This window comes from Rosa chinensis, chromosome 1 (genome assembly GCF_002994745.2).
Source record: "Rosa chinensis cultivar Old Blush chromosome 1, RchiOBHm-V2, whole genome shotgun sequence".
NCBI classification, from domain to species: domain Eukaryota; kingdom Viridiplantae; phylum Streptophyta; class Magnoliopsida; order Rosales; family Rosaceae; genus Rosa; species Rosa chinensis.
The window spans coordinates 24,662,477-24,676,608 of record NC_037088.1 but is presented as its reverse complement, the minus strand read 5'-3'; the positions used below and the strand labels follow the sequence as shown (position 1 = coordinate 24,676,608).

At 33.4% G+C, this 14,132-nt stretch overlaps 1 protein-coding gene across 1 annotated transcript; it reads left to right on the top strand.

The window, feature by feature from the left end:
* Positions 1 to 929: 929 nt before the first annotated feature.
* Positions 930 to 8,851, top strand: LOC112203978. The gene is made up of 8 exons (XM_040505668.1): positions 930 to 1,064; positions 1,148 to 1,486; positions 4,008 to 4,481; positions 4,591 to 4,740; positions 5,711 to 5,863; positions 6,551 to 6,589; positions 6,817 to 7,244; positions 8,237 to 8,851. The coding sequence occupies exons 2-8, from the start codon at positions 1,165 to 1,167 to the stop codon at positions 8,849 to 8,851; spliced, it is 2,181 nt and encodes a 726-aa protein (XP_040361602.1). The 5' UTR covers positions 930 to 1,064; positions 1,148 to 1,164.
* The last annotated feature ends 5,281 nt before the right edge of the window (positions 8,852 to 14,132 follow it).

The following is a 14,132-nucleotide window of genomic DNA, read 5'->3' as shown; positions in this document are numbered from 1 at the left end:
AGAGGGCGTTGGTTTTTTTGGCGATTGTCTATGAGGTGGTATCAAGATTCTCGGGATTTCTTGTAGCCCGAGAGGCTGGGCGTTATAGGTGGTTAGGGGTTGGGCCCCTTCGGCTCATGGAGGTCATTCTTGATGACGAACCCATAACTGGTTTAGGTTTTAGGGATCGGAAGAGAGTGGGGAGTTCATGTCCGGCCAGTACCACCAGTCATTCCCGCATGGTGTAATTTTGGTTTTATCAATAAAGGTTCTTATTCTCAAAAAAAAAAAAAAAAAAAAACTTATGGTGGATGGGAAGATTTCTTCTGTGAGTGATGCCTATTAAATTGGATTCCTTACATTCAACAAACAATTCCTTTATATCTTTTGAATCTAAGCAATTGCAATTGGTACGTATCCATATTTTAATGATCATGTCAATGTCCATGAGCTCAATTCAATAATTAAGCAATTGAATTGGTATACACTCAATGACCTATTCAACAATACATAAATTTTGCATCATCAATTAATTCTATTAGACGAGGGGCATTGTGGGAAAACTAGAAATGTGCAGATAACATATTGATTATTTGTAAACATAAATTGAAGGTCTATTAAGTGGAGAGATCTAAATGTCAATTTTAGAAGTATGAATAGAAACTCTCATGCAAATAATATTAGCAACGCTCGCAATACGTATATATTATTAATCAGTCGTTGTACCGTGTGTGTTGACATATTCACACAGATTTCCATATGAAATACTATGATTTCACATGCATGGATGACTCCGTACATGATGGGTACCATTTCTATTAGTGTATTACTGGCCAACTAGGGTATAATCCCAAAAATTAAACTTCTTTTTTTATTTGTGTCTGCTGTCCAGTCTTTCTTTACATATTTGGCTATTATCAGTTATATACCAGAAGTTTGAATAATCTCAGGGTTGACTACGCATGCTCCTCATCTAATCAGAAAACTACTATATATATGTATGTATGTATGTATGTTCACAGAGTAGGGCAAGATTTAATACAACACGCAGCAAATTTGCTGCCATATCCCAATTAAATCCTTAGGTAGTTATATTGTTATTTACTTTATTTCATTCTCTTGATTAATTTGCTTAGTTTCCAAATAAGAGACTTGGATAAATTGACAGGGTTAGATCGATCGAGCATGGCAGAGACAACGACCGCAAGTGCAATTGTTCTTCAAGTCCTGGGCAGAGATAACTATGAGGATTGGAGTGTACGGGTCAGAACCTATTTGATGGCAAAAGATCTTTGGGATGTGGTTGAAGCCCGTGGTGAACCACCTAAAGCTGAGGAGGGTGAACCTAAATGTAAGACCTGGAGGAAAAATAATGCAGAGGCTCTGCACGCAATTCAAATTTCTTGCGGTCCTGATACGTTTCGTTTGATCCGTGACAAAACCACGGCAGAAACTGCGTGGAACACTTTGGAAGCCCAGTTCAAACCATATTTACAGAGAACTCCAGGTATGTCAATTTAATTTTTTTTTTTTTAATAATGTGGAAAACTTAATGCTAGTGAACTAAAATTTTGGGTACCACCGCACCACTACTATGGTATATAATAGCAAAATCATTAATACATAGGCATATAGCTCCAATATCACTATTTTGAAATGGATAAAAATTAAGAAATATCTTTATATTACAAATTTCATGGACATATGAGATCAATGGGTTGTGAAGAAGGTAATAAAAAATGTTTACGATGATTAGAACTTGTTGAGATTGTCGGTGAGCCATGACCTATTTGTTAGCTAGTCTAGCTAACACCGTGGCACAGGGTCAAATGTCACTGACATCAGGGATGGTAAGTTGGGGAGTTAATTACATTGTCGACAAGAATAAAAACAAAAATAATAATAAAAAACTAAAAATAAAAAAGCTTGTCGATATTGAAGAAGTTTAATCCCTCCCCACTAAACAATTGTCATGGCTAACATATTTGAGGTTTCATCTGGAAAAAATAATATATATATATATATATATATATATATACACAGATCCTATCCAGAGCGGAGCTCCGCTTTGAAAATTAACGTGTGAAGTTCGAGTTTTCAGTCACTTTTCGGTCGCATATCCACATCTCGACTGTTCAGTTTTTAGGTACTAGTGTATAGATCGTCTCTGAAAATTTTCAGCCAAAATGATGATCGTTAAGGCATTGATAAGTGCCTTAAAGCTAGTACAGTTCAAGTTGACAGATTCAGTCCTTCCATTGGTTTAAACTTTAAACGAGTTAGATGCCTTAATGATCATCAATTTGGCTGAAAATTTGCAGAGATGATCTATACAGTAGTACCTAAAAACTGAACGGTTGAGATGTGGATATGCGACCAAAAAGTGACTGAAAACTCGAACTTCACACGTTAATTTCAAAGCGGAGCTCCGCTCTGGATTGGATCTGTACGTATATATATATATATATATATATATATATATATATACATACACACACACACATATACATATACATACATACATATGTACATACACACACGTGTGTGTCTATATATATATATATATATATATATATATATATATCTAATTTAGCTAGTATTTTCACTATATGACCTGCATATAATAACTAGTCAATTCTTTGTGGAACAATTGTTGTTAGATCCATTATGATATAAAACGTTTGATTTTTTTTTAAGAATATAAAAGGTTTGAGTATTAGATGGTGAAAACCTATTTGATTTTTTTGGTTGGAGAATAAAATTTTCCACTAACTAAAAGAAAAGCAATAGGTTAGTCTCAAAGCAAAAACATGCATCATGTTCTAAACTTATTATAACTAGCCTGCACCACATGCAAAGTAAGAAAATTTTTCATTTGAAATTGTAAAAATTATTTAGCAAAAAAAGAAAGTCATCTGAATATAAGAGGTAGTTATCTGCACATAGTGAGTAGTTATCCTTTTTTTTTTTTTTTTTACTTTTTTTTAAAGAGGATCAAAGGGTTTCACTCCTGTCCCATGGTGATAGTGAGTAGTTATCCTTAAAAAAAGTTATGTTTAATCCATTTTATTTTTTATTTTAGCATTTTGTAATATACAAGCAAATGAAGTTTTCTTACTTTTTATTATTTGTTTCCTTCTCTGTTATTTTGTTAATTATATTTATACATCTCATTTATTAAACATTAAATTAATGTAAAAAAAAATTAATAATTTATGCTACGAGGGTATTTGAGTATTTTCACACCTTTATTGGCTAAGAAAGTGAATTTTCTCAATTATAGTATAGATAATATGTGCCTATTTTGACTTCTGGAATAGTCTTTAGCAATTGATGTCTATCTAAAAAATTGGTGCCAACTTCTTGGAACTAATAAACCCCATCTGAAGAAAAAAAGATTACTTTTATATCTAAAAAAGAAAAGAAAAAAAGATTACTTTACTTGCTAATTCACACAGTTTTGGTGTTAACTGTTTCTTTACAAAAGGAAGGAAAACGGATTCAAATTTGCTCATCATTTTTATTTTGTGATGATATCACCACCCAATTAAAATTTGCCACGTCATGTAGAATTAATTTAATACTTAAAATTTATTTGTTTAATAAACATCATGATTAATTCTAATTATATTTTATAACACATGACAGTTTTATATTGAGTGGTGGTGAGCAAATTTGAAACCCAAAAAGAAAACAGGACTACGCAACTTAAGTAGATCCACTATTGAAACGAACAAAAAATAGAACCACTAAGGCCCAAAAGCCAAAGCTTAGTTAGAACAAAGAGAGAGAGATTATAATACATTCTAAATCATTGTTTTGACTTTTCCCCGTTACTGTGCCTGTCTCCAAACGAAAATAGAAAATGTTAGGAAATAGTGACTCTTCTCTTACTGATAGTAGACAACTAGATACTTTATATTAAATAAATTAAAATATAAAGGAAAAAACAAGGATGTTGGCTCAATTTGAATAAAAATAAGGATTTACTTACCAACCAATATGAATAAGAAAATCTTTGCAAGCAGGAAATGCCAACAACTTTCGTCAATATGAAGAACTCTTTAAAGCTATCAAGGATGGCAATTGCGAGGCCACAAATGAGTTTCTGGAAAAAAATAAGAATGCAGAAAGTGCCCCAATTACTTACTTAGAGAAAACAGCTCTTCACATCGCAGCCGATGCCGGGCAGCTGAAAATAGTGGAATTGTTGGTGAACAAGATGAGTAAGGACGACTTGAAGATCAAAGGAAAAGATGGCAAGACTGCTCTTGTTGTTGCTATAAATACAGGAAAAAAAGAAATGGTTAAATGCATGGTTAGAAAGGACGAATATATTGTTCGCATTCGTGATGGTTCCAATAGACTTCCTGTTGTCTTGGCATATCGAAATAGCTTTTGGGATATAGCTAGGTATCTCTATTCTAAAACTCCAGTGGAAGATTTAAATGGCTCTAATGGCGCAACACTTGTTTCTCAATGTTTTTATGCAAAACAATATGGTAAGAGTATTGATATAAGAATAATATGCATATAAATTAGTACTAAAGTATGTTTCAAATTAATTTTTAAATTTTTTTCTTTCAATTTCTCATTCGAAACTATGAACAGATATTGCGTGGGATCTAATTCATCGGTGCCCAAGCTTGATCACTACTAAAGACCTCTTTGGGGAATCTCCATTACTTGCATTGGCTTCTGTCCCTGCTGCATTCCAGAGTGGCATGCAACTAATATTCTGGAAAAAGTGGATCTATAACCGTTAGTAGCAATCTGTTTTCTTTTTTCGTTAACAGATTAACTACTTTCAGTAATATAATCTATATATGTTTATTTATTTTTATTTTTTTTTATCAAAAGGAAGTTAATTGCATTAATATGACGCCAATAGCTATCCAAAGAAATGCATACTTTTTTTTCTTTGAGAATTAAAAAATTAGGCGATATTAGTTTTTCAAAGGTAGACACCGTAGGGCACAAGACCCACCTTCAAGCCCAAAGAAATGGGTCCACCACTTTTTGGGAGCCCACCACCTGTCTCTTTAGTTACACATACTATAAAACTAAGCACCTAGATATCGTTTTTTCAGATGAAAAGAAAAGAAGAAATATATAGTCTTTTAGAATAACAACTCACTTTTAGCAAGTAAATTAAACTCATTAAAAACGTTGAAAGTTGCTTAAAATGAGCTTAGAAACTAGGGGAAAAAACTCTACACCCTAAATCTATAGTATTTCGTTCACCTATACGTAATTTATAAGTTCTACGCTTCTACTTATATAATTGTGAAGCATAGTTAGAGCATGGAAAAGTACTCGTAATCTTGAACCAAATAGTATTATAAACATATAAACACGTATAAATATGTCTTTTTTTTTACTATACACATATAATAGAAAATAATAAGCATAGATTTATATTTTAAGTTTATAAAAAGGGAATCAAACATATTATGGCTGAACTTCTAAATGTATTTTAAATAAAATTTTCCTAAAGATGCACATAGTTTCTCACATTAGGCTTAACTTTAAACTATAGTTGAAGATAACCAAATCATATTAAAAATATAAAGATGAGTTTTCGATTATGATCGAATTCCCTAAATTTTTCTTAAAAAATCAAAAGCTTAGTCTAGCTTATCAGCGGTAACAAAAATTTCAAGCTTAAGCTTAATGAAGTATGTAAAAGACTAATTTTAAGTAATAATTTAGCTGCATTCTTTTCTTATAGGTATTCAAATACCTGATTCTCCTGATTTCAATGATGATAATGATACTCGTATAACAATTGAGGATGGGAATGACAATATCGACACCAACAATAATAACACCATCGCCATTTCAACATTATCATCTATATTTCACAAGAATTTCATATGGTCAGGTATAATCTATGTAACATTCTCTCTGACAATTTCACTTCAACATTTGTTGGCATTCTTGTTATATATAGATTATATAATCTAGTACTATGAGACAATTCATTTTCTGTTTCATTTTTTTTTCTCTCTATATTGTTATTAGAACATCATATCTGCTAAAGAATCTATCAAATTGCTTATTATGTAGTTATCTAGCTATCTTAAAAGCAATTGACATACAATTCCGAATGAGCATCAAAATGTACTTTACTATGACCTTGCATTAATTAGCTCACAGCAATTCACTCACTGTAATTTATTCAATTAACTGATTTATTATGTAGTTGATTTTGATCTAAAAATGATCAAAAAAATATTCAGTTCTCCATGAGAATTAAAATGTACATTACCAAGACATGTATTGACCATTAAATTTAATCTGATTGATTGATTTTAGATGGAGATGATTTCTAAGGATAACCAGTCCAAAAATAAATAGTTTCAATATCATAATTGTACATTATCAGATAAGAAGACCAAAGGGACAAAACTAGAAGGTTATAATAATGTGTATATTTTTTATTTGGTCGTCATAACAAGGGAACAGTATCCTTTTTTAAATTTTTTTTTGTGCTTTTTCGGTCTGGAGGGAACATTGCCTTTCACTTTGCCTTCTAACTAATATACTAGTTTTTGGATTCTCATTGCAGTCGTAGGTTTGCCGCGAAAGTTTATTTGGAAGCTTTTAGGTATGATTAAAAATAGCTGTTACTTATTTCAAAAAAAAAAATAGCTGTTACTAACAATACCACAATGTCAACCTATACTCCTTTTGTACTTTACAAGTTAGTACAAGAAAATAGGGGTGTGGACTGACATTATGGATGTGTTAATAACAACACAAATTTTGTTTTTTCAATACTAATATCTATACATTTTGTATAAAGTATTTAATAATGGTTTCAATGTCAACTAGGAATCAACCACATATATGAAATGAAACTAGTTCATACCCGATCTACAGAATTTCTTAACTGCATGTGTGATGGGATAAAGCATCTGAACGATGAACAAATGAAAGATGGAGTTCTACAATCATCAGTCTTACGAGCTGTCGAGAGAGGAATTCCTGAGTTTGTTATTGGCATATGTAATGCGAATCGAGAACTTGCTCGAGGCACTAATGAAATGGGACGGAGCATATTTCACTATGCCATTAAATGTCGACAAGAAAAAGTTTACAACCTTATTTATGGGCATGACATGAGAAATGCGATTTCAAGTCTTACAGACGCATATAATAATAACATGTTACATATGGCAGCATTGTTGTCTCCATTTGCACAACTCAATCGCATTCCAAGTGCAGCTTTACAAATGCAGAGAGAATTACAATGGTTCAAGGTTAGAATTCTTCACTTTATAAATTTACCTATCACAAGTGATATCATGCACTTGCATGAATGAATTATTTTAATACCATAAGTTTTATACGTATTATGTAGTAAAAAAAAAAAAAAACTGTCTTCTCTAAACAGTTTGCAAATGCATTATGACACTTTTTGAGATTACATTTATTTATTTTAAATGTTCATTCTCATTTAATTTTTAGACTTTGGTTTTATAAACATATTTTCAATCTAACTACAAATTGATAGTTAAATCTTAAAATCAAAACTCTAAAGTGATAATTTCAATTCTCAAATGATCAAAGATTGATTACAAACTATAAATCTCATAAAAGCTACCGTGTAGATAAGGTATATATGAAGGGAAAATTTTACAATATGTTAACGTATGACATGCATACAATTGCCTTAAAGTGGTAAAATGAGTCATCAAAATAGTAATATTAGTCCTCAAAGTATTAACATGAATCCTTAAAGTTGTAAATTTTCTTAGTTACCATATGAGTTCTCAAGTGATAAAATGAGTCCTTAAATAGATAAAATGACTCCACAAAGTGGTAAAAAAAGTTGATGTAAGAGAAATATTAACAAATCATAGCCTTACCCGATATGAATAATTTAGTTCACCAGTGCGACTTTAATATTTTTGTATTATTTACTAAGTTACTTACACTAGTCAGTAACCTTCATTTCGTCCATTTCTGTATTTTTTTTTTTTTTTTGTCATGCATTGGCTACTTATGTTGGGTATCAGTAAGATAGAAGTTAGCCTTCACAGGCCTGGGTTGTTTAGGTTGGCTTCCATGTTGCCCCTTATTTTCTATTATGAGTTTTTTAATGAATTAATACCTAAGATAAAATAAAAAATAAAAAACTTGTGTTTTAGCATTTGGTATTTGGGTATATGTGTCCGCTCAAATAGTTTCTAAAACAAACGTCCACTTTATCAAATTTTTATTTTTCTAGTTTTGCTTGATGAATATACAGGAGGTGGAAACTGTTGTAGCTCCCAAGGCCCGTGAGTTCATAAATTGGACCGATTATATGACACCAAGGGATCTATTTACAAAACATCACAAAAATTTGTTGAAGGAAGGAGAAAAATGGATGAAAGATACGGCTACTTCTTTTACAGTGGTTGGGGCTCTTATTGTTACCCTCATGTTTGCCACAGCATTTACGGTTCCCGGAGGATATAAAGAAGATACAGGTTTTCCAATATTCATAAATGAAAGGTTGTTTATGGTATTTATAATTTCAGATGCCATTTCATTATTTTCAGCTACAACATCATCGTTGATGTTTTTGGGAATCCTCACATCACGTTATGCAGAAGATGATTTTCTCAAATCTCTACCCACAAAGATGATAATAGGGCTATTCACCCTTTTTTTCTCCATTGCAACCATGATGATAGCATTTTCTGCTGCCCTGATACTTATACTTCAAGAAAAACCATGGACTGCCATTCCAATTATTTTGTTATCTTGTGTTCCGGTTACCTTATTCGCTGTTATAAAAATTCCCCTGCTTATTGAAATTATTCTTTCTACTTACGGACAGGGAATATTTGATAAGAATTGTAAGAAATGGTTATTGTAATGACCTCTATTTTTATTATTAATTTCTTGTGATTTTTTGAAAATTAATAAAGTCCCAATTGGTACAAATTCTTGTTGTTGTGCCTTGTTCGTATGTTAATTGTGAAATAGAAATTATTTTGGGACAATTATTTGGCGAAACACTTTGTTTTCGATAGCACAAAAGTTGACTTTTTGTACGTTACAATTTTGTGAAAACTTCTTTCATGAAAATCGAAGAGCACTTCAATACAAGTTTGTGAACATACAACACACAAAAATTGGAAATCGTATGAAGAAGTTATGGTCAGCTTAAGTTATGCTATTTTGGGAAATTCCTATAAATAGAAAAATTCCAAAAATATTTTCATAAACTCCTGATAGGTCAGTTTTTCAAATTTTTCGAAAGCCTAACTCTCTTTATTTTCTGGGTGATCCGACCCATATCCAGTCGACCCAACCCGGTTGAAAAACCATCCTCCGGTGATATCCAATGACGCTACCACAGTAGACTTGCTCGCCGCCACCTCGCCTTCCTCCCCATCGGCCTCCTTTCCATCGATTCTCACCAGAAGCTATAGCCTGAGGTTTCAGCAGCTGCAATCCCAGTCAGAATTTCTGATTTCGGCGGTGACTGGGCTCGATTTTTACCCAGTTTTGAAGCTCTCCTCTTGCTCGTCACATCCATACAAGCCTTGCAACTCGATTTAAAGTATGGAACTCGAAATCCCAATTTAAAATTTTTGGCTTTCGATGGCCATGTAGGCTGACTGCAGAATCGACCATAGCTTTAGGTATGAAATTTGTTCCTCTCATCACGATCTGCATTTTGGACGGTTGGATTTTGCTGGTTTGAAAGTTAAAGTGGCGGCGCATCTGGCCACTTTTTGTGCTTATGTTTTCTCTATTGTCTCCTACTTGTCGATACTAGCATGTTGATATATTATGGGGTCATGTTGTGATCTTTTGACGCATGTTAGGTTTAACATCTTTTCAATTTATTCGGTTGCGATCCGACCGTTGGATCATCGTATAATTTTGAGAAATTAATCCTGGAAGTGTTCCGGAGACCTTGGGAGGTCTTAAAGGAAGTTTTGTCTTGATTGACGAAATCTTTGTTTTTGGTTCAAGTGCTCGATTTGAACAGTAACTTCTTTCGTTTTTAATAGTGTACTAAGTTGAGACCTTGTTTTACTTAGGTGCATGATCGACAAATGTGTTTTGTACGTCATCTCAACCATGAGAGAAGACGCAGCGGGACTTTGAGGAGAGCAAATCTCACGAAGTTCATTCACTTTATTGTCTTGGATTATTGCTAAATTGTGAAGTCGTCTACGAAAATAAATATTTGTTTTGAATTATATGGAGTTGATTGTCTAAGGTTCTTAGGTAAGTTAAAATGAACTTTTATTATAAAAATAAATTTTTTTACGGGTTTTGCGATTTGTGAACTATAGCTGGTTTTAGTAGCATTCCTGAGAGGATGATTATTTGTGTGTGTGTGTGTGTTCACGTGGAATATATATCTTGATGGTGTGGTATTGTGGTGACTACAATAATTGTGATTTTATTCATGTTATTATTTTGAGAATTCACTGTTTTCGAAAAAGCAATATATTATGAAAATGTTGATTTATATTGTCTTGAAAGAGTACTTTGAGTTTATGATTGATATTGTTTTGACCTGCGGAGGCCGAGGGTCACAATAGTGACCGAGGGCAAGTTTATCAGGCACCATGCCTTTGGCTCGGTTATGGTTACAATTCAGTTAGAGCTCTAATCTATCTACCATTGTATGTCATAGGGGTAACAAGGAGGTTACTTGTTACTCATGAATACGTGTTTCAAAAGAGATTCTCGAGTGTATTGTTTCCTTTAACTATCCAAGGAGGAACTTGATTTCACATTTAAATTGTGAGTTATAATAATATGATTTTGTCGCTTTAGTGACATATGTTATCCTTAAGAGGTAAGGATGTTGAGTTTTGAAAACGAATCATTATTGTGTGATTGTTTTACTTGAGTTGAAAGGGTGATTTTGTGGAGTTAAAGGTTGTTGCTTTAGTTTATTCATAAATTGAGAAAATTATAAGCATGTGTTGATTTGAGTTATTTAGGTTGAGTTTTACTCATACGAGTTTAAAAAGATTATTAGGTTTGTTGTTGCAACCCGGTGCACTATTCCATGGGTTATTCCTGTAGGTCAGGGCAACCGGGGTTGAGACCACGGATTATTGTTATAGCACTGTTAGGTTCAGAACCTAGCTAATTTGTTATTGTACCGCTGTTTGTAGTACGCTCCTAGTGAGCATAGCAACATTTAGTGAGGATCTATCACTTGAGAAGCATAGCAACAACCTGTAGGAATAACTCATACACCATGGAATAGTGCACCGGGTTGCAACAATAAACCAGGTAAGCTTTTTAAGCTCGTATGAGTAAACTCAAATAAAATACTCAAAACAACATATGCTTAACAAATTCTCCAACTTAAGAGTAAATTAAAGCAACCAAAATCAACTCCACAAATTAGTAAGAACCCAAGTCCCTCATGAACAATAAAGAAAGAAAAGACCCAAACTCTCTTTTAAAAACATGTACTCATGAGTCGCAAGTAACTCCTATGTTATTCCCATGACATACAATGGCAAACACACTAGAGCTCTAATTGAATCGTAACCAATCACCTGGCCAAAAAAGCTTGGTATCCCAATCTACTTGCCTCAGTCACTATTGTGACACTAGATCCTCAGACCGAAAACATTTAAAAAGTCCTACATGACTCAAAATGTTACACCAAAACTCAAGTGCTCTTTCAACACAATATAAATAACAATTGCATGATATTTTGCATTCCTGAAAAGAGTAAATGCCCAAAACAATACCATAATAAAATCACAATTATTATATTTAGGATTAATTTCACTTTACCTCCCTGAGGTTTAGGTCTACTATCATATTAGTCCCTATGGTTTCAATTTGATCAGTAACACCCCTAAACATTTTGATTTCATCAGCCATGTCCAATTTCGATCTCTCCATCCAAATTAGACGTTAACTCTGACAATGGAGCCCACTTTCAGGGCTAAGATCGTCATTTCAAAAAAATAACCCAGAAAAAAAAAATCATCTTCTTCCTCATCCTCTAATTCTCCTCTTCATCAACTGCGAACAACCCAAGTTATCATTCACTCACAAAAGTGATTTCTAAACAACTAACTATTTTTGCAAGAAGAGAATTAAATGCATTATCACGGTGATTATACCTATGATTGAATTAGTTGGCTCTTCTCCAAGTAATTTCACCTATTTATCCACGGTACATTTCCATTTGTTGAAAAAACCAACCCCAAAATGAATTATAGAGTTGACAATGAAGAACCCGGAATTTAATCAGTCAATTGTAATGCAAGAAGTTTAAACCAGAAAAGTTGCTTGGCCAATGTCCGAACAACCTCACTGCTTTGATGTTGCTTGAGTAATTGACTCACTTGCCTCCTAGACACCCAAAACAATCAAAATGAATGAATCTGTTTTCAACAATCTCCAATGTTTGATCAAAGAAAGCCACTAATTACCTTGAGGTTTTGGAATAATATATCCATGTCAACTAGGCTTTGAAGCAATTCAATCAGAGAATCCTCAGACGGAAAAATATGAACAACCACAAACAAGAGTCAATATATACAAAACAGAACTAAGAACAAAAATCCAGATATGAAAATAAGAGATTGAATCCATAGACCTGATCAAGACACTCAAGCTGCTTCTTGATATCAACAATCTTCTTGAGCTCATCATCGAACAATCCATCGAGGGATCCAACTCTTCTTCCTCCTCATCCTCCTTGTCTCTGTTATCCAGAGACTGCAACATTGCTTGCGAAACTCCTTTGCTGCCTAGGTACAAAAATTTCATATAATTTGCTATCTGGGTTGGTGCTTTGAGCTCCAAAGATGAGTCCTTTTGCAATCTGGGTCTGTAAATTTGATTAAGAAGATGTTGGGATTGTGGGATTAAGGTAGAGGAAGAAGGGTTTGAGGATTGGGACTCAAGTGTTTGGAGGAGTTGGAGTTTTTGGGCGAGGGAGGTTCGGAGGGAGGTGAAATGGGAATCAAGATCAGTCCAGGTTAGAGAGAGAGAGAGAGAGAGAGAGAGGACCTCGTAGAGGGATTTTTTTTTTTTTTTTTAATCCCGAAATAACCATTTTATCCTTGAAAGTGAGCCATATCGTCAAACTTAACGTCCAATTTGGACGGAGTAAGTGAAATTGGACACGACTGATCAAATTAGAGAGTTTAGGGGTGTTACTAATTAAATTGAAACCACAGGGACTAACATGATGTTGGACCCAAACCTCAGGGTGGTAAACTGAATTTAATCCTTATGTTTATCACAATGCCACACCATCTATATATATTTCACGTATATATATTTATATACTCATCCACTCAGGAATGCCACTAATACCAACTATAATCCACAATAAAAAAAACTCGAGAAAATTATTTTTATAATAAAACCTCATTTTAACTTATCTATGAACCGTAGACGATCAAGTTCATATAATTTAAAACATATATTTATTTCCAGAAAATAATTTCACAATTTAGCAATTAAGCGGAAACAATAAAGGGAACTCTGTTCATAAATAAACCTCGTTACTCACCTCTAAATCCCACTACGTCTTCTCTTACAACCGAGATAAAGTACAGAACACTCTCCGTCAATAACTTGAGTAAAATAAGGTCTCAACTTAGTACACGATTTAAACGAAAGCGGTTACCATTCGAACTGAGCACTTGAACCAAAAACTGAAGATTTCGTCAATGGAGACAAAACTTCCTCTAAGACCTTCCAAGGCCTCCAGAACACTTTTAGGCTCAATTTATCAAAATTATACGATGATCCAATAGTTGGTTCCTCACGGATCACAAACCGAGAAAATCGAAACTATATTAAACCTAGCATGCTTCAAATGATCATAACATCACCCTATAATATATCAACATGCTCTCATCAACGAGTAGAAGACAATAATGAAAACAGAAACCCAAAATCTAGCTGGACGCGCGTCGCCTGGAACTCCCAAATCGAATCATGAAACCTATGCCAAAATGTTCATCTCGATAAGCACAACAACTTTCAAACTACAATGAAGTCCATAAATGAAAGGATTTTCATAAATTTACTTTGAAAATTCAAGAAATCAAAAAATCCCCAAATTCCTATTTCATTCGATTCTCCTTCCTCGCTGCAAATTGGTTCAAGCCTCTTGGAGGGATTGATCAGCGTCTCATGGG

Excerpts from the sequence above, each read along its gene's own strand:
- LOC112203978 (XM_040505668.1), top strand. The coding sequence starts at position 1,165 with ATGGCAGAGACAACGACCGCAAGTGCAATTGTTCTTCAAGTCCTGGGC. Across the intron at positions 6,590-6,816 it reads GTTTATTTGGAAGCTTTTAG|GAATCAACCACATATATGAA; the intron begins GTATGATTAAAA and ends AATGTCAACTAG. Across the intron at positions 7,245-8,236 it reads GAGAATTACAATGGTTCAAG|GAGGTGGAAACTGTTGTAGC; the intron begins GTTAGAATTCTT and ends ATGAATATACAG.